General features: G+C 40.1%; 1 protein-coding gene across 1 annotated transcript in view; it reads left to right on the forward strand.

The window, feature by feature from the left end:
* SMIM14 (small integral membrane protein 14) overlaps window positions 1-21,778 on the forward strand; it is a gene marked incomplete at its 3' end in the record, with an annotated part of 52,410 nt that overhangs the window by 19,028 nt on the left and 11,604 nt on the right. The window contains exon 3 of the mRNA XM_080343559.1: window positions 11,040-11,150. Coding sequence (XP_080199685.1) covers window positions 11,076-11,150 — 75 coding nt within the window. The 5' untranslated portion in view covers window positions 11,040-11,075. The remainder of the gene's footprint in view (window positions 1-11,039; window positions 11,151-21,778) is intronic.

Raw genomic sequence — 21,778 nt, forward strand, 5'->3', positions numbered from 1 at the left:
GCTCAATATTGTGGAAAAAACTTTCATTTTTATTTGTTTTGAAACAGTACGTTTTTGTAAAGGGTTAAGATAATTTTTTATTGTTTATTTTTGCAAAGAGAGGAAATGCCTAAAACTTTCTGAATTACTGACCCTCCAAAAAAATAACTTCAAAATAAGGCTACCTGAGCTGCAGGAACTGCCTGGGTGCTGACGGTTAGCTCAGGGCAGCTCTGAAATGTCTCAGCATAACCTTTTTTCTTTCACAGACTAAGCAAAGTCACGTTCACTCGCAGTTCCCATGGGCTAAGAGCGTGTGCAGGGACTTGTGCCACAGCTCAGCTGCTGAGCTGTGGCTTTGTTACACCCCAGCCATTTGCTCGTGAATTTGAGTCCTGACCCTCGCTGGCAGAGCTTTAAAGTTGGAGCCGCTTTGAGCTCTCAAGTCACTTTGGTAGCCTTTAACATATTAATCATAATCTTGATTTATAAATCTTGGAACAAGAGCAGAAATGTTGTATAGATAGGTTACATAGCTTGTTATAGGAACATATTGGTTTGCAATGCTTGGTCTTTTAAAGTAAATGATTAGTTTTGTATTATGAAGCCCAAAAGGGCTCATGGGCGGGGTAACCAAGAGCAAAGTCGCTTTCCCTGTTGTACTCCCATGGGGAGGCTGGTGCAAGATGCTCAGCTCCCCAGTTTTCCATCTGCAGGGAGTACCCTTTGTTCCTGTTTCCCTGCAAAGGTCTGCTCCGTGGAAGGCCAGCTCCTCTTTCGTGTGTAGCTACTTGTCCAGAGTCAGGCCTGTCAAAACATTGCAACACAAGCCTGTAGCCCTGGTTGGCATGGGCATCCTCAGTGCTGGTGCAGAAGTGCTCTCAGCAGGGATTTCAGATTTGGTATGTGCTGCAATAGTGCATCACTTGTACAGCTGCAGGGATGCTGGATTTAGGAGATTGGCAATTGTTGCTGGGGAATGGGAAGAGGAATGTCAACACAAACAGTGGGGTAGCCTGTAGTGCCAGAGACACTAAGCAAAAGCAGGAGAGTAAGCAAATTTGCTTAGGACCTGGTGCTTCTACTTACCACTCAAGTGGAAAATCCCATTAAAGTCAATGAGTTCTTGCCTTACTGAAGACCACAGGAGAGGGCTCCCAGTCTCCTCTTTGAACTAGTTGAAACAATGTTAGTAATTTAACAGAGGATAGCCCACCCTTCTGCATTAACATACATCAAACAAAATGGTTAAATAGCCATAATTTTGTTGTCCTATACCATTGTAGAGGTCTCCTACACTAGAAATAAATGTTAAACTGAAGCTAAAGCATTTACTTAGCAGAAAGAGGGTATTATTCTTGGACAGTGTTCTGTGTCATTGACATCTTCTCTTAATTAGCTTTCATATTCCAAGAGATTTCTTTCAGAAAAATGTAATTCTTTTAACAAAAGGATGACCAAATGCTGACAGCTGGAGTTTGGCAATAACATTCTGTATCAAATATCTGTAAATGAATTCTAAAATAGCTGGACTGCTTTTTTCGTCCATGACTGGCTGTGCATAATTAACTTCTTTTCAAGTGTTTTGCCCAGAAGAAATGTTAAGCCACCTGCATGGGAATAAGCAAATAGCTTTTTTCTAATTGTGGTAGGTCTTATTTAGCTCCCTTGGGGAATTCACTTTTGATCACTGACATCAGCCTTACAGCCTGAAATCTCGCTTGTCACACTTTGAGGATTGGCCATGAAAAGGAAGGTAGGGAACAGTACTGGACAGTGGGGGGTTTTAATGTGTGGGTTCTTGTCCTCTGGGAGTTGTACTTGATGCTGACAAGCCTTAACTAAACTGAAAGAAGCACCTGTGTCATCTTCTGTATTTCCCTGATTTACCATTCTGTGTTGAACTGATACCTGTATCCTTGGTTAAGGTTACAGGTTGGTTACAGGTAAGCATACCTGTAACCTTGGTTAGCCTTGTCCACAAAGAGTAAGTTTCCTACCGGGTTCCTACCAGATCCTGCTGCTCTTTAGAGCGTTGTGAACTTTTTCACACACCTCAGTGAGAGAGGAGTTGTGATGCTTGGCTGTGAAAGGGTTTTGACCATAATTGTATGACTTTGAATTTCTCATGCTCTGGCTCCTGCTTCGCTGCTCTCGGAGCCAGCGCTGTTGGCAGTCGCCAGAAGAATTTCCTGCCCCACTGAGAGCAGGTCCAATGTCTGCATTGGGATGAAAAGGGTAGTGGCCCAGCAGTGCTCACAACATTGTGGTGGTCACACAGTGGTGGGCTCCTGCTGTGGGGTGGAGGGATGTGCCAGTGCTCCAGTAGTCTTGTGACGCCATCTGAAAAAAAACATCAGGAAGATCTTTAGCACTTCTCAGTTTTGAGCCTATCCACGCTGAAAAGCTCCTCCCCTGATGTCAGAATATCACTGTAGTATCTTTCAGTGGCTGGCTCAGCATTTCTTAGTTTCTTTGGTTTTGCTTCTATTTTTCTGGAGTTGTTTTGTATTAAACTAGCGTTTGTAAGAAGTACCAGATGGATGGCACTAGAAGATTAATTCATAATTTACTTACATACCAAATGATTTGTGAGATGGTAGCCAAGTTACCCACTAGTATGCCTTGAACGGGATGTGGCTGGGTGAGCATTCTCTTGTGGAGCTCTTCCTGGTCTTGATGTCTCTGAAACCAACAAGAACAGCACCAGTTGGATACATCTGTGTGCATGGTTAGGCACTGACTTTTCCATGAGGAAAGGAACTGGCTTAGCTTAATCTGCGTTGAAGAGTTCATCTTGTTAATTATCCTGAGAAAAGTCGCAGTGCAAAAATACACTTGCCAGCTCATTAGGCTACAGCTGGAAGTCCATGGAGACGTGCTGACACTTCCAAGTACAAAATCAGCTGCTTTCCTCCCTGCCCCCTGGAATTATAAGGAAAGAGAGTAGAGAGGATTGGTTTATACTCTGAAAGTGTTGCTATGTCTAGGAACCCTCTTTGGGTATTGTATCAGCCAGCCATCAAAATCATTGCAGCTGTTTTCCCTAGAACAGCTAAATGGCTGATCTGAACTGGGACAATTAGTTGGAGAAAACTGTAATTGGAGCCACACTTTGCTGTGGCTGTGCTCCTCCTGGCAGGACACACATTTATATCCTGCTGGTTTGCTTTTGCTGCCTAGTCAGCCAGCTGGTTTTCTTTTGTCCTGAAAACTCAATGCCCAGGAGGAGGCCTGGTAGAAAAAGATCATCAGTAGTCCTCTGGAGATCTGTGACCTTGCAGAGCTACTAGATCCGGCTCCACTGAAGCCAGTGGGAATGCTGGTATTCATTTAGGTAGAAGTAGGATGGAGCTGTAACCATGGAGGAGATGACGGGAGAGTTTCTCTTGCATTCTTAATAAAAGGGATTAAAAATTACCATTGTGAAAAAGCCAAGTATAATGTCGTAGTGTTTCAGACTTAAGTTCCATGAGGGCATATTTACTTGAACTATCTAAATTGCAATAATAGAGGAGAACAGGTCACTGGAATGTTTTAATTAGTATCAATTTGTATACAAGATTCTTCTCTTTTATAGAACCTATTTTTGGCCTTGTATGAGCAGAGGAAGTTGCTTTGTAGAGGAAGTTTCCTTAGAAATCTTCTAGCTTATTTTTGACAGTTCTATAACCCCGACAATTTAAAACTCCTGCACAAAAAATGCCGACCACCTCCACTGGATACTTGTGCCAGGCCCTTGGCTTCCTGATCGTTTCTCGGAGACAGGACTTCAAGTGCGGCATTGCAAGGGTGTTACACCACACGAGGCCAAAGTGCAGGATGTTTTAGATGAGAATACTTGGAGGCCGTTTGGAGGTGGATATGGTTATACAAAAGAACCAAACTTGGGGTGTGCTGTGAAGAAAATAATTGCAGAAAGGGTCAGGTATAGTAAGACAGCATGGATACTAAAATGGCTTAGTTGCAGGTAAAAGGGCAAGAGAACAAATCCTTTTTTATGGGAACCTGGCTCCTTTAGGAGATTAGGAAGGTATAGGAGAAAGGGTTTCTGTCTCTGACAGTAGAATAGAAATGAACGTTTTATCTTTGGGTCAGTGAATCGTTGATGCTTTTTGTATGGCTTTTGCTATTTTAGTCCTTTATCATTTTCCAGAATGCCTGCAGAGGCATAACAAGTCATTTGCTTTCTTTCTGTATTTTTTATTTAAAATTTTATACATATTTTCATTTGTTCTGCCACACTTCTCTCAGGCTGAACTCAGAAACAAAATTAATTTTATGGCTTGTTAGAGATATTTGACAATTGTGCTTTGAGTTATTGCAGTTGGCTGAAAAACAGTAATGAGGAGCTGAATAGAGGTTTGTTTCTCTTGAAAGTAATATGGAAAGATTTTGTTGTCTGCTGTACTGTGAGGTGTTTTGCTCTCAAGTATTTCTTACCTTCAATCTTCAAGAAAATAACAACACAGCAAAAATAATTCTTAGCAGAGGAAATCTTCAGCCATTGTATGTATTGCGTGTGTGTGATAGCCTGCATTTTTAAAAGTGCCCGGATCCAGGAAAGATAAGAGTTAGTGGGCTTAGAGTTTTGGTGCTGAAGATGACGGATTTAGTTCATGACAAGTCTGTAGTGACTCTGATTTAATAGTGGAGTTATAAGTATTTTTACGTGCTTCTTTATACCAAGGAGTAGAGATCACAAATATGTGCACATGGGCAATCTTGCTAATCCGCATTATATTGGAGTCACGTTGGAGGACATCCAGCACATGGAAAATTGACAAAACTTCTTGTTTGCCTTCATGCTAGAAAGGAATTCAGTGTTGTAATTATTAGAGTGGAGAGAGAGAATAATTTCTGTCTCCCAGAGCTCACCAGCTGCGTGATATATACTCAGGAGAGGTGTTGCTGAATTGGGAAATAATGTATAGTCATTGCAATAATAAAAAATACAAGACAGTCTCCAGGTACAAAAAAAATCAGGTTATAGCCATAAAGATTGCTTTTTTGATAGCAGGGTGTATAAAATGTAATACACAGCTGTAGGCCTGGGATTGGGGAAGATAATGAAAGAAGAAACAATTTGCAATAATTACTATAACTGAGAATGCTATTTTTTAAGTCATGAGAGACTAGAAATATTTTTTAACATGGCTTCATTACCTACAATTTTGAATAGATGCTCAAGTCAAAAGGTAATGGTGGGCTTTTATTTCTATTTTAAATCACCAGAGACTGTCCTCCACTTTGCTCCTGAATTATAGTAATTCCAGCTCTGACTACAGTATTTTAATTTCAGTTGTACTGTTTGTGGTTGCCTCTGTGCCTCTTTATACTGTAAATGTCATATTGACTCTTTGATAGTACATTGTATTTGTCCACTTTTACTAATTCTCTCCTTTATTATGCTCTCTATCAGTTTGCTTAGTCTAGAGCCCATAATATATACCTTCTCAGCTGTTATCAGTGGGAGCTTTGGTATATTTGCCAAGTGTATCTTCCAGCTGTTTGTAAACCATGTGAATGTAAATATTGTGCTTGCAGTAATATGGCCAAACCAAAACACAGTAATTTTACCTAGAGTAAAATTACTTGCAGGTATTTGACAGCGTAGACTTACCAGTTGCTGTGGCCTTACCAGTTACTCTATAAATTCCAATTAAAACAAGGTAGTGATAAACAGGAAAACACACAGAAAAATAAGTAAAATAAAATAAAACTACAAGCTTTTTTTTTCTTTCTCTGGGTCGTGAGGAAAAGAACAGAGCAGATCCTCCTATTTTCTGTGACAGATTGTATGTAGAAGAACTGTATTTGCAAAAGGTGGAGAGCTGGCATGACTCACAGCAAAGAGGTCAGGGCTGGGCAGAACAAGTTGGCCACTGACGTGAGATCAGACAATTGCGAGTACCGGGAGGCGGGCAGGAAGCGCTCTAAGCACACTGCACTTCTGGAACAGGGGTTTTGCCAACAGGCTGCCTGAGAGCACGCCGTGGAGACAAGGAATTCTGCTCCGTGATGTATTACATAAAAATACTAGTATCTTTTTACCAAATCTTACACAGGGTCACAAACTATTACAGATTACAGAGTTTAGTTGACATTTAGTCCTTTATGCATTCAAGCTTTGTTACAAATAATACAGTTATCAAGCCAAGAATGTTTTAATGAGGAATACAGATGTGAGAGTGTAATTTTACAAGTGAAAGTCATCATATACAGGGTCTTTCAAAAGATGGACCCAGTTTGAAATCACTTTGCTTTGAAATTGGGTCCATCTTTTTGAAACACTCTGTAGTATAGAGTGGTTCTCACTTGTTTATAACTGGTCACCCACATATAAAATCTACTGTTTCTTCCAGTTCCCAGCAAAAAAATGATTGCACAAGGCGAGATTAGTTAGCCGTTTGGGTTTTTTTAAAGTAATAAAATAAACCTAGTTTAGTATCTTTATTGGGGAAAACCTAGTGGTACTCCCAAAGTAGATGGTCTGTCTTCAGTTCTTTGCTGATAAAAGAGCTTGTTACAGGCTTGGAGGAAGGAAAGATAAATGATGATTCCTTTCAGCATCACATGAAGGTGAGAAAGCTTGTAAGGGATCCTTTTGTTGAAAGCTTGGATGGCATTTTCCTTGGTGATGTATTCTGCTTTATTTTAGCTCATTAAGGTAACTTGTCATGTGCAGTTCAGATGCCTTGGGGTAAATTCCTTCTAGCACATCTCCTCTTAAATGTATGATGTTATATGACAGAATAATTTTCCCCATTCATTGTCTAATTATTTTCAGTTGTGTGCTCTACAAAGAATGTTACCCTGATTTCATTGGTGATGGCTCTCGTATGATGTTTTGATATCTTGTAGTCATATATAAACACTCCCCTGTTAATTGCTGTGACATTACTATGTGTTTCTGACTCCTAAATTCTTTCAAGTTACAGTTAAATATTATTTTGCAACTTTACTGGTTCAAATACATTCTTTTGGATGTCAGCTTTATCTCCTGAGAAACTAGTTTGCACTGATTAGCAATCAGTGCTTTTACCTGTTCCTTGTGCTAAAAAAGTTGATGTGGCACATCATCCAGGGAGATTTCGTAGTTAAAAATTTATTCTGTTGCTGTCATGCAGTTCTAGTGGTTCTGAGATAATTTTATGAAAGTTAGTGTGGTAACTTTATAATTAATTCTCAAAAAGAATCATTAGATCATCTGCCATGGTCTCCTGTATGGTGGAGAACATTATATCTAAACTTGTGTGCTTTTGTATTTTAACCTGTAACCTGGATTTGGCTGAAGCACATCTGAATGCACTGAGAGATGGGAAATCCATCCCTTCTTTGGCAGTTTGTCACACTGGTCAATTACTGTAATGGCAAAAATGTATGCCTTGCTTCTGTTTGGAATTTGGTTGGTTACAGCTTCCAGCCATTGGTTCTTGATCACCTCTTCCCTGAAGAACTTCTTAATACTCAGGTTTATTTTTCTATGCAAAGGTACTTGTAGGCAACATAATTAACTCATCTTCAAATCTTGTCGCTACATTGCCAGATTATTCTTTCTTAGTGTTGAGGCAAAAAGCCTTTCATCCTTTCTTTTTTTTTTTTTTTTCCCCTCATTTTCGGTATTCTTTTTAAAAAGTAGAGACCCTAGCAGATTAAGGGCACTGATGTTTAGACTCCATAATGAAGATATGGCTATCTCTTACCTTCCCTTACTGTCTGGGTAACAGAGAAGAGTGGTAGGCATTGACAGAGGGAGGTCTCCTGAAGTGCATTTTCTTTTTTCCATCACCTTTTTGCCCCAAGAGAGGAGAACTATTGTGATACATTCTGTTGAGTGAAGGTATCTTATAGCCTTATCGGTTATTCCTTTTTCTCCTAGTGAGGTTAAAACATTAAAATTCTGATGCTTGATTAAGGCTGTAAGTTTTTATAGGTGGTGACTGCAGAGCACATCTGTTGATTCAGCACACCCTTATCAAATAGGTGGCACCTTCGTAAACTACTTATTTTAGGAAATTGAGAGGTTGTATCTACTCTAGGCTGCTGCATTTATCAGGCTTGCCAGTTATCTCACATTAGGACCTCAGTGTGTGCAACAAAACACAATCTGAATCTGCCTTTATTGATACCAAGTTAACAAAAATATTTTGGAAGTATCATTATACAGAACTGATCTAATACATCATAGGAGTCCCCATTTGAGAAAAATCAATCCCTGATTTGAGCACAAGGGTAGAAATGCCTTGCAATCTACTACCCATTTTGACCATCAATTAAGCCACTGAGAAAGGTATTGGTAAATAGTAAAGATACGCTTGACATGTCTGCTGTAGGTGGTTTTAGCGATGAATAAACTAGAATTGATTCCCTACCATGTCCAATACAGCTTCTTTCTGTATTGCTAAGTGAGTGACCTACTTCTTTGATCTAAAATTAGTGTATGTAGCTCCATTTTTAAAGTGTTTCCAAGTACATTCACTTTTGCAACCCTGCTACTTGCTTTCATTGTACAATAATGATAGAATGGTTTGGGTTGGAACGGATGTTAGAGATCATCTAGTTCCAACCCCCCGCCATGGGCAGGTCCACCTTCCACCAGACCAGGTTGCTCAAAGCCCCGTCCAGCCTGGCCTTGAACACTTCCAGGGATGGGGCATCCACAGCTTCTCTGCGCAGCCTGTTCCAGTGCCTCACTGCCCTCGTGATGAATAATTTCTTCTTTATATCTAACCCAAATCTACCCTCTTTCAGTTTAAAGCCGTTACTCCTTGTCCTGTCACTACATACCCTTGTAAAGAGTCACTCTCGAGCTTCCTTGTAGGTCCCCTTTAGGTACCAGAAGGCTGCTATAAGGTGTCTGCGGAGCTTTCTCTTCTCCAGACTGAATAAGCTCAACTCTTATCAGCCTGTCTTCATAGAAAAGGTGCTCCAGCCCTCTGATCATCTTTGTGGCCCTCCTCTGAACTCACTTCAACAGGTCCATGTCCCTCTTATTTTGGGGGCCCCAGAGCTGAACGCAGTATTCCGGGTGGGCTCCCACAGGAGCAGAGCAGAGAAGAATCACCTCCCTTGAGCTACTGATGATGCTTCTTTTACTACAGCCTAGGATACAGTTGGCTTTCTGGGCTGCAAGTGCACATTACCAGCTTCATGTTGAGCTTCTCATCAACCAAATCCCCCAAATCCTTCTCCTTGGGGCTGCTCTTAGTCCATTCGCTGCCCAGCCTGTATTTGTGCTTGGGATTGCCCCAACCCATGTGTAGGACCTTGCACTTGGCCTTGTTTAGCTTCATGAGGTTTGCACAGGCCCATCTCTCCAGCCTATCTTGTCCTTCCGGATGGCATCCCTGCTCTCAGGCATGTCAGCTGCACCACACACCTTGTTGTTGTTGGCAAACTTGCTGAGGGTGCACTCCATCCCACTGTCCATGTTACCAACAACAATGTTAAAAGTGTTGGTCCCAATACCAGCCTCTGAGGAACGTCACTCACCAGTGGTCTCCACTTGGACATTGAGCTGTTGACCACAACTCTTTGAGTGCAACCACCCAGCCAATTCCTTATCCACTGAGTGGTCCAGCTATCCAATCCATGTCTCTCCAATTTAGAGACAAGGATGTTGCGCAGGACAGTGTCAAATGCTTTGCATAAATCCAGGTAGGTGATGCCAGTTGCTCTTCCCTTATCCACCCATGCTGTAACCCCATTGTAGAAGGCGACCAAATTTGTCAGGCACAATTTGCCCTTAGTGAAGCCATGTTGACTGTCACCAGTCATCTCCTTATTTTCCATGTGCCTTAGCACAGTTTCCAGGAAGATCTGCTCCATGATCTTGCCAGGCACAGAGGTGAGGCTGACTGGCCTGTAGTTTTCCAGGTTTTCCTTTTTTCCCTTTTTAAAAATGGGGGTTATGTTTCGCCTTTTCCAGTCAGTGGGAACTTCACCAGACTGCCACAACTTCTCAAATGTGATCAATAGTGGCTTTGCAACTTCATTTACCATTTCCCGCCGGACCCCCAGATGCATCTCATCAGGTACCATGGACTTGTGCACCTTCATGTGGTTTAGATAGTCTTGAACCAGATCTTCTCCTATCATGTGCTGTTCTTCATTCTCCCAGTCCTTTTTCCTTCTGCATCTTGTGTGGTGTGGCTAGAGCACTTGCCAGTGAAGACAGAGGCAAAAATGTTGTTGAGTACCTCAGCCTTCTCCATATCCTGGGTAACCAGGTCTGCCATTTCCTTCTCAAAACGGTCCACAGTTTCCCCAGTTTTCCTTTTATCATTGACGTACCTACGGAAGCTTTTCTTGTTGCTCTTCACGTCCCTGATCAGATTGAATTCTATCAGGGCTTTAGCTTTCCTAGCCTGATCCCTGGCTGCTCAGGCAATTTCTCTCTATTCCTCTCAGGGTACCTGTCCCTGCTTCCACCCTCCATAGGCTTCCTGTTTGTGTCTGAGTTTGTCCAGCAGCTACTTGTTCATCCATGCAGGTCTCCTGACGTTTTTGCCTGAGTTCATTTTTGTTGGGATGCATCGTTCCTGAGCTTGGAGGAGCTGATAAGGATGATTGTTTCTTCCTTTAGCAAAGAACTTACTGGGTTTTAAGTTATTTTTCTGTGCATTGATCCAGAGGGAGAACATCACTTTGTTAGGGTTTAGGAGTACAAGTTTCTCTGACTTTTCAGATTGTATTCGTACACTTAAGAGTTTCCCATTGCAGATGAGAGACCAGAATTTAATCTATGTAGTTCTTGTTTGTTGGGATGTATTTCGTTGTGGTATGTAGGAAGACCAAGGGGAAACACAGAAATTCTTGCAAAAAATTATTTGATTCTCTAAGGAAGCCAGTGTGAGGTGCTGCTTTCAGCAACATCAAAATGTAACTGCACATACCAGACTTCTTCACTCATGCTGCCAAAGGCATAATAGGATTACCCTGCTTTGTTTTGCTTTTTCACCCTGGCATTAAATGAACTGAAACTTGATGTGTGAGTCTCTCAAAAATAAGGTCAGTTGAAAAAGAGTTCATTATCTTTTTATTCTTGTTCTTCTCAGGTGTTCACAGGCAAGTTCAGGTTTATCCAGAGAACCATGGCAGAAGGTGGATTTGATCCTTGTGAATGCATTTGCTCTCATGAACACGCAATGAGAAGACTGATCAATCTGGTAAGGATAACATGAGCATATTTGGAAGGGTGGTTATTCAGACATTACTTCAGCTCTTGCAGATTTGCAATTACTGATGTTTTGATGCTGCTTATTCAGTTGTGTGTACAGTTAGAGACTGTGTATCTGACTTTCTCATGAGCTTTTGAATAGTTAATACAAATTACAGCTTTCTGTTTATTTCCCAGAGCTGCATTTTGACAGCATTTGCAGTGTTTCTATTGAAATGTTTCTTTGTAACCTTGGTCTACATAAAAACAAAGAAACTACCCCATAAACTCTTTGAGTTCGAGGTGGTAATACATATGTGAAGTTGCATGTACTCATATGGCAAGATAGCAATGTCTATTTTTTTTTTTTCTAAGTAAAAGTATGTAATTTTTAAAATAACAGTAACATCAGTGGCTGCAGCAGAAGCCAAAATGATCCCCCAGAAGAACAGGAAGGAATGACAAGCGCTTGTCATCTCACAGACCATGAGATCCTTGGGCTAAGCATCAGAGTTGGAGTTGCCAGACAGCCCAGATCCATGTAGTGGCGAGCTGCACCAAAGGCCAAAATGACACCAGACAAACAGAGCGTGTCTGCATAGCCATTTCCATGTGCTTTAGGGGCCTGATATCATTTCCCCATGGCAGTTCGCAAGGGTGGTGGAGCCAGTGCACTCTTGATACTCACAAGTCATTAGAGGTTGATTCACATTCTTATCGCTGAACAGGCAAACAAGCTTGTTTGAGGGATGGAGGTGCAAGAAGTAAAAGGGATTGTGTTACCAGGATTGTTCAGGGTGGAAGGAACTTCAGGAGGTCATCTAGGCCGACCTTCTGCTCAAAGCGGGGTCAAAAGTGAATGCAGACCAGGTAATTCAGGGCGTTTATTCCAGCTGAATCTTGATAACCTCCAAGATTAGCAATTCCACAGCCTGTTGGGGCAACCTGCTCTAATGTTTCTTCGTCCTTGTGGTAGAAATTTTTCTCCATCCACTGTTTTAGTTGAATCCATTGTGCTCTCTGCCATACAGCAATATGAAGAGCATGTCTCTGTCCTCTCAATAACCTCCTTGTAGGTACTGGGGGGCTGCTGTTAGATCTACTCAAACCCATCTCTTCTCTGGGCTGAGCAAGCCCAGTTCCCTCAGCCTCTACTTACAGGGCAAGTGCTCCAGCCCATGGTGACCCCCTTCTGAATTCACTTCAGTCTGTAAATATATATGTCTTGTGTCAGGGAGCTTGAGACAGGATGCAACATTCCAGATATGGGTTTAGAGTGCTGAGCACAGGGGTGTAATCGCATCCTTCGGTCTACTTATGCGCTGTTTAAAGGTCAATGGTGTTGGCACGAGGGCACAGAAAATTGAGGCTTCTGTGGAGAACAGTTGTCTCTTCTGTGGAGCCTTTATATCAGGGCTCAGCCATTCTAGCTCCTGCTTCCCAGTTAGAGGCACAATTTCAAAATACTCCAAGCTTTCCCTGATACCCCCGTATGGACACTCGTACATATGTTCTTTCCCCCCAAAATTTTTCTTCTTGTCCTCAACATATCATTTGTGCCATATCCCACAGCTGTGTTGATTCTGTATCTTGAGACATCTGGACACATGTTGAAGTGATGACAGGATGACAAAGAAACCCCTAGTACCAAGCCTCAGGAAGCTGTGAGGGAGAAAGGAAAAATGCATGTTGGCTGCTCTTTCTTTTGAGGTTTGTCAGATGCAAATCTGACCCCCATTCTGCATTTTTTTTTTATCCTTTCATTTTTTGCTAGAAGACACTGACAGGCAGTAGTACCAGTCACCAGTTCTCTTTATGTTGTGGCTGGAGGATTCTAGGTATGAATGATGTAGGCGAGTTGTGTCCAAAGTGCTGCAAAGGTCTGTGAGATTTTTTTTTCCTGGGCTGCACCATGCATTATAAGGTGGGTGCAAATGGATCATCTGGAGGGACACCAGTTCCTGTGTTGTGGATGTAAATAGAGCACATCTTAGGTGGACACTCTTGGGCAGTCATTAAGACCAGTCTAACACTGTTCCTGTGTAGTTGCAGGAATGGAGTTTATTGCTCAGTGTCCAGCTTCCAAAAAGATCATACCAATTAGCACTTGAAATGGTGAGGAGTAAGGGGAAATGACAGATTTCATCTATCTTAAAAAGCAAAACAGATGCTCCTAAATATTTATAAGAGCGAATTACTAGCTGGGATAATTCAGAAAGGAAAAGTTTCAGTCATTAGCCAGACTATCCTCAAGTAACCTGTTGCATTATTTTAGCAGGAGACTTGCTAAGCCTTCATTATTGGGTCTGTAACTTCCATGCTTCAGTGAGAGTTTGCTTCATAAGTTTCTGGTTTGTCACTCAATCTTACACAACATAAGCAACAGGAATTTTACTATTTGTTTTAAAAGGAACCCTTGGACATCGATTCTCAAAATTGCTGACCCCCACAAGTCTCAATGGAGACTGGGTGCCCACTGCCTCTAAAAGCTGGATCCTCCAAAGCTTTGCTCCAAGACCATTGCAATACAGGAAAGCTAGGCAATCTGTAGTTGCACAGACTGTGAGGGGAAAAAAATAACCAAGCATGCTGTATCCCCCAGATGGTTCACTGTACTTACGTAATTGTTGATTCTTTTTGTCTTAGATGTATAAAACACACCAGAGCACATTTGAATGGTGTTACAGCTGGGAGTGCTTGTCAAGATTTTGGAGCAAATAGTGTAACAAGGTGGTTGTAATTATGTCCAGACTGAGCGTTGTAAATCCAGAAGTTCAGAGTTAAGATCAAGTTTAGCGCAACAGCAGTGTAATTGTAAGGGTTGCCCAGGTGTGGAAGTGTACATGTAGGATTCTTCAGTCTAGTAATGACATTGTGCAAAAACCCCGTGATTGATATAGACTTGCATTTGTGTTAAAGTAAACTAAATTTTACAGATGAATTAGTTTATACCTATGTAGAACAACACTGATAAGAATTAAGGCTTCTGCTAATGAAGAAGGCCTGATGTATTCAGTTACATGTAGGGTTAAAAATATGTATTCAAATACACTGGATTTCTGTTAGAGTTAAAGGTACAGGAAATTTGAATGATGCTGCTATGCCTAAGGCCAGAAGGAGGTCAAAAAGTCTGACTTTACAACCTGAAGTTCTCATTTAAATTTCCAGCATGTTACTTTTGATTTCTAATTTAATTGGTGTATTTATTTTGAAATCTTAGAAAAGGTATTTGGCATTCCAAGTACAATTTGTGGATGAATACATTACATTTTTAATATATACCATATCGTTTAAATCTCTACTTGAAATGCAGACTTCAGTTTATCTTGTCATTACAATTAACGCCTATACAATGAAGAAAGAAAAGCTATTATCATTTAAACTCTTCTTCTTCTCTGCTATTAGTAACACCACAGAAGATTACAAACAAGAGCACTGTTTGTTTTTAAAAAGCCTAACTCTTACTAAGCTGGCTCGATTATTTTTCTGTCCTTTGTTTTGCTTGACTAAGCAAGGGTTTGTTTTGTTTTCTTCTTAATTCATAATACCACAAAGATTTTGTGTACAGTTCACTGTATATCTTTAAAGTGCATGATTTTTTTTTTACATTTTTTTCAGCTTATTAGGTTAACTGGGAGATTTTGTTCTTACCCACAGTTCTGAGAACTTATATATACATACTTAAGTGGCATTGAATTATGCTGAATGTTCTATTGTTTTACTGAAGTGGATTTTTCAGGGTTCTCTTTGGTGTCAAAATTTTGCACATGATAAACTTCTGTAGTATAGCCACTGTAAATAATAAGCAAATATTCCTAGGAAAAAATAGAAATCTAAAGTCTTTGGCTGTGACTTCATAAATATAATCTCTAGTATGTAATACCCATGGCAACATCTGTTATGATTTTGATGTTGTGTAACAATTTGACTATTGTTTTTGGGCTCACTTTTTACACTATGGATATAGCAGATAATTGGGAACTTCCCTAAGAGGAAGCAAGCACAGAAGAAAAACATCACAAGACTTTCCATTCTCTGCGGATGCACAAGAATTGTCAAAAGACAATGACAGATTTTTTAGCTTGTATGACTTTATCTCCTGTTCAGTCTCCTCCATCTGCAAAACTTATTTTGACAAGCAGACCCAAAGTTCAAGAATGAAGAACAAACAACATCAAGTACTTTAATGGGGGGGACTCTGTCAGACAAGGGGCCATTTGTTTGAAAGGGTCATGGTGAAGGACATTCTGTGGTGTCCAGAGGGAATGGTTCCTGTCTCAGTTGTGGCAGAGGAGTGCAAATCTCTAGATCAGAATTATGTTATATGTAAAGCTTTTTGTTTCCCTTTTCTTCACTTCTTTTGTAAAATAAAAACTGATTGCACTACATTACTCCTCTGGACTTTGGTACTCTCTGAGTAGGCATGGTTGATCCATGGAATATCTTAGCCCAAGGTTCAGCTCATGTCTGAAAATGAGACTGAAAACACTGTGTATGTGGTGAGGGCAATAATCATACATAGAGTGTCTTCCATTTGCAAATTCTCTTAACTATTTCAACACAATTTGTTCAAACACATTTTTGTCAACCAAGTTTCCACATAATTCTCTTGGCCAGGTCGTTTTAGAGTCTTACTATTATAAACTGGCATAGTCTGAAATAGTATCCAGCGTAGCCCTGAATCTTGGCTGAGGGAGACTTTGTGCAAACAGCACAGAATAAACACGGATGACTAAAATAGATCTGCGTTCCATGCTGCAAATGGTTGAAAAGCTCTCAAGATGTCAGCACAGCTAGGCCCGACTTAAAGTCCCTCAAGCAACCAACAAAAGTGAGTTAACCTACTGAGGTGGCCTTCTACTGAAATCACAGCAGAACTATACCAAATACATTTGTGATAATTTAAAGTGATCTTCTAAATGTGGAGATTGCCCTGAAGACTCCTTATGTATGTTTTACAGCATTTGCCTTCTAATACAGATATATAGATTATAGATATATAGATATATAGATTTTTTTTTTAATAGCAGTTACTGCTGCTTCTAGTCTATAGCCCTTCTTAGCCAAACACCCCAAGGACTAGAAATTGCATTTTGCTCTCACTTGCCCCTTTTTTCCCAGACCTGTGCCTTCAATTCCAAATTTCATGGAGTTCGGGCTGTTTCAAAAAGGACCTTTCCCAACAATTGAACCTCAGGTTTGTCATTAGGATGAAGAAACTATCACTCTTCTGAAATGCAGGGTGAAAGACTTGATGCACCCCCTATGGCACTGGGCCAAAAGAATAAAACCGAAGGTTGGAGGGGAAGGGTGTCAGCCTGTTCCTGAGCGCTCCTGCTCCACTGACTGCCATTTCCCCACCTCCACTGGGTGCTCAAGGTGCTGGTGTTGCACAGGTTAAGGCCCCAAAACTATATCACAGAACTCATGCACTGCTAATGGTCTTTAACCCAGAAACTAGTTCTAGATCAATGACTATAAATGGAGACTATTTTCTAGATGGGTAAGTGGATGTTTTGTTTTTTTTTTTAAATAAAAGCCATTAAAAATGGTGTCTACTTGGGTCTGTATCCCACGGAGACCATTTTTTCCTGTATGTGGTTAGGTGTCAGGATTAACTGAATGCTGAGGTTGCCTCTCATTCTTTGTATTTCCCATTCCTGAGCTTTGTTGTATGCTGGGAGCTAATGCTTCTTCGCTAGAACAGATTAAAAAAAAAATATATTTATATATTATATATATATATAAATAAATCTCAGTCATGCTTAATGCTCATCTCAGAGCATGCATAGTTTGACAGCATTGCAAGCAGCATAGAAAATTATGCATTGAAGATTCCGTCAGCTTGATATTCCAGAAGTAATGAATAGCTATAACCTGTATTATAATGACTTAACTGGTTTTGGTGATCAGAGCTGTGTTGTAGCCATTTCATTTGAGGAAAAAGGAGAAAATTGTGGTTTTTCTCAGGCCACGTGTGGATGTAATCAACACTTAGAGCAAACTGTACTTATCTGTTGGAACTCCTAGTTCTAAGCCTTTTCCTGAAGGCTGTCTATGTGGGAGTACCCTTTTCATTTGCTAATATGCATTATTTTGCAGAAAATACTCAACTGCTCAGTCAGAAAACCCACATGTATTCTGGTTTTGTATTTTATATGTAAGTCTGGTAATCTGCTCTTGGGAGATCTGTGTATGTTGTTCATGAATGTTTTCAGGTGTCTCTGTAGTAGTACTGTGTAATATTCTGTCTTGTCCCTTTGTTGTATAGTATTTCGTGTAGTCAGACATGCTGTGAGCTCCTTGTAGTGGTACTGACCATCATACTGCCCTGGCTCTCCCTGTTCTGCTAATTCATTCTGCTTTACATTCACTAAAAGTAGGATGCCAGTGATATCCCAGGTTCTCAAGGCCAACATTATAAAATGAAGTACCAATAAAAGTCGTGCAATTGTAGGAAAATAAGGGAAACGTGGAACTGGGGGATCTATATGATGCTGACATGAAACAGCAGTCCCAGGAGAAATGAGAAAATAAAGGGAAGAATGAGTTCTTGCATGAATCAAGGCTCCTGTTTGCGTAGCGGTCCCTCTGACTTGTTTATCTGCTGCATCTTCCTCCAGAAAATTTCAAGTCTTACAGTACAGAAGTTAATGTTCTCCTTCTGTCATAACTGGCTGATGGTTCTGGGTCTTCGGAGCTGGTTTTTAATCTAGGAGTATTATTCTGAAAGGTACCAGCCATCCTTCTCCCTCATTTGCCATGGGAGAGAAAATTACTTGTTACCTTGTGGGACCCAACTCCATATTTTTATCGCAGAGATAAAATGTTCCTTGTATGAACAATCATTTATTTTATTTCAGTTCTGCATATGCTCATAGAAGGTGTAGGAGTGGGGAAGGCAGTATTTGCTTTTTCCTTGTTTGTTCCTCTAGGAGAAGCTAATGTAGTTTAAGAGACTAATTCCATCAGCATGCCCTTCTTTTCCCCTGATTTTTCTCTTATTTCTCTTGGCCCACTTGTAGCAGAATAATGCATGTAGGTGCCACTTTTTGCATCTTTAAATCTGAACTCTACAATTCCATTTGCAACCTGGCTTGTATTCAGGACAGGCCTATCCTACCACAGCAATTTATTTATCATGTTGTTTACTGAATCGTTTATATACTTTGGACAGAATAGATGTGGCTTCCAACAAAGCTTAAAGAGTGATTTCATTACCCAGAAGCATGAGAACACAATCAGGAGTGTGCCATGGTTTTGTCATCTTCTGACATTGTTGGAGCAAGAAAGCAGAGCTCACAACTGGTCTAAAATACAAAAAAGTATTTTCAGAATGGACAATGTTTTGCCCTTACTATTGCATAAAATTTTCTATCAACAGTCTTTATGATTCCATTTTAAATTTACTTTTTTCATAGGATAAATGACTGTACCAAGTTAGTTATTTGTCCTTGCTTTCCTACATATCAATCCTTTTCATTGCCACCATTATCCATTTCTGCTCTCTTATCTTTGTACCTAATTTGTCTGTTTCTTTCACACATCACAGTTTTTCTGTATGGAGGTCTTTTCCTGACCTGGCTCATGAACTTGCTTATATTTCATTCATGTCTTTTCTGTGGACTTACTTCTGCTTTGAGCTGTCTCAAAAGTTATTCTAAAAGACAATTATTTTCATTATCCCCACATAAATAATTTTCTTTCATCTCATCTGCCATTCACAGAAGTCTTTGTTGATTATTGCACTGTGGTCCTGTTCTCCTTGTTTTGTTACCTCTTTATTACACTGTTTCTGGAGTTGGACAGGGATTATGCCATTATTTCTTCTGAAAAATGACAAACCAGTGAGCTGTCTGATGATTAGTATCTTCCTGATATTTGTATGTGCCGTCTTTTTTTTAACTCCTAAATAAGACATTTAACTCTTAAAAAGAAATTGTTCGTACTGGGTGGGAGCCCTTAATCTTTTTCCACACAAGACACTTACTAGCTTTAGTGAAAAAAAATAATTAAATTTGAGCAGAAATTGCAAGACCAGTCCCAGGGTTTGTGAGACCATTGAACTCTGGGGTGGCAAATCCTGAAAACTCATCCCAAGAGGAAGCATTGACATGAGGACGAGTCACTGTGCAGGTAGGCAGAAGTCTGAATTTCCTTCTCCACAGCAGCTGTCTATCATGAGTGGTAAATGCAAAGTAGCTTAAACTTCTTTCATGGGAAAACTGAAATGATCCCAGTGGCTGAGGTCACTGTATTGGAAAAACAAGGTCTCTGTTTAGCTCGATGAAGCTGTTTGACTGAGCTCACTGTTTCACTTGGACTTGGGTGATTTTGCGGAGCAGCTAACATGCAGTAAAAGTTCACACCCTGTTTTTGCCACACAGTGGCATGTTTGTGTGCCCATAGTAAGTTTGCACATGAAAAAGAGAGACATTACTTAGTACAGTGACTTTGCAAAAAGTTTCCAGAGGCTGATAGCAGTGTCCCTTTGCTGTGACTGTTCACATTTTGCTCACAGCTGGGGGTTGTGAAAAGTGGTGGCTATCATTACTAAAAACTGTGCAGAATCCCATCAGAACTTGGCATCTGTTCTAAGAGTAGTAGCAGGATGCAGGTTTCAGGTATGCTTGATGGGTTGATCCACAAGATGGCATATTAAAGCTGTACTTTATATATACTGTCAAAGGAGCAAAGTCTAAACACTGTCGTTAGTGTGAACTGGGGTGGAAAGCTGCGTCTTTTGGAAACAAAGGAAGAGCTGTTTCACATTGGAACTAGGAGCTATTTGAAATGTGGAGTTTTTATTTTTGCAATGCAAAATTTGAGCATCATGGGGAAAGACTGAGGAGAAGCCCTCTTCTCTCTTACCGCTAGAAGTAACTTGGTTTCTTTTTCTCTTGGCATTTTGTTGGGTTTACATTCAAAATCTGTCAGTAAGTGGATGCTGGTTTGCTGTAATTCAGCCACTGGTGCCTCCCAGTTCCAAGAACTCATGACGGGCTTCATAGAAACCAAATACACATATCAACCAAGAGTTCTTGTGATTTGGGGATTAATAATTTATATTATTTTAACTTAACTATTCACAATTTTAAGTGTACTTGAAGTGAATTAAAGTTCACAGTGGTATTTTAAATAATGTGCTTTTGTAATTAGTATTTTTACTTGTATTGCCTGCAAATTTGCACTGTATTAAAACTGAAAATTTTGGAACCTTTGTAGCTCCCTTTTAGCTTTCATGCTGTTTACAATTTGCGTTTACTTCATTTTGGACAGCAAAAGATAAATAAGTTCATTTTTTGGCTCGCATGCACTAAGCCATTGATTGTATTTGGATGACAAACTGCACAGAGAATGTTAGAACTCTGATAAAATCCTCTTCATTTAAATGGAAGAAAATAATAATTTCTATAAATATTTAGTTTTGTAACATTTTTCACGCTCTTCTTTTGTTGAATAAGCCCTGATGTTTCATTCACCTGATATCTCTGCAGAAAAGGGGCCTGTTACAGAATATACTGAAAAACATAAAAAGGCTGTTGCTGACTTTAGCAGGTGTCAGATCAGGCAGACAACTATTCATCTTCCGCTAAACTAATTTTTTTTTTGACAACACAAGGATCTCCGAAATATGAATAAGACCAAAACCACCATTAATAATATTGTCTTTAAATATGTAGGAGTTTATGTATTCTAAGAATTATCTCTCCAGATTTTTCTCATCAACTGTGTAGTGCTCCCAGTCTGAAAAACATTGAGTGTATTTGAGAAGACCTTTTGAGGGTTTTGTTGAGAAGAGCGAAGGTCTTGTTCAACTTTTTATTATTATTTCCCAAACTTTCATCCAAACTCGCCCTCCACATACAAAGAGAATATCTGAATACAAAGGTCTGCTTATTTCTAATCCCTGATAATTGGTCTTTTTTCAGTTACCTGCAACTGAAATGTCTCACGTTCAATTTTTTTCCAACAGTTGCTATGTCCATTTTGGGTGTCTTTACCAAGAGAGAGCTAACTGGTAGAAGGAGCGTTCTTGTTTCAGCAACAGGCATTGCCCTTCCCAGCCGCGCAGCTCACGTCAGCGTTTCATACACGTGCCAGAATAGTTTCTTTTCTTTTGACCAGTTGAATGACCATGAGAGATCAGATTTATATTGGGTTACAGAGTTCAGAACTAGTTCACCCGAATGAATTGAGAAAAATGTGTTTTTACTGCTCCTCGTTTTCCATCATGTCGTGTTTCATCCCAAGAGAACAATACACGGCCTATCGTGGAGCTGCTGAAAACAGGTTTGTTACCTGGCTCGCTGGCTTACAGAGCCCTCCTGGAGCTTCTGCTGGTGGATTACTGACCTTTTGCATGTGTTTGTAGTCAGGAGGGAAGATATTTGAGTGGGTTTTTTATCATGGGATCTATGTCTTCTTAAAACCTATTTGAGTCTATGGGTAGTCCTGTTCTGACCAAATCTTCTCCAGCACAAGTGGTTTTTATAAGAAATTATTGTACTACCTGGAACAGTTGCAAAATATTTCTAAGAAATATTTGTATGGATGGATATGAACGTAGCAGTGTAACTTTTTTTAGGTGGGATCTTTAAACCTGCGTGATTGTATAATTATGTATTGTTTTGATTT

This window comes from Nesoenas mayeri (assembly GCF_963082525.1).
Source record: "Nesoenas mayeri genome assembly, chromosome: 4".
Taxonomy (NCBI): Eukaryota; Metazoa; Chordata; class Aves; order Columbiformes; family Columbidae; genus Nesoenas; species Nesoenas mayeri.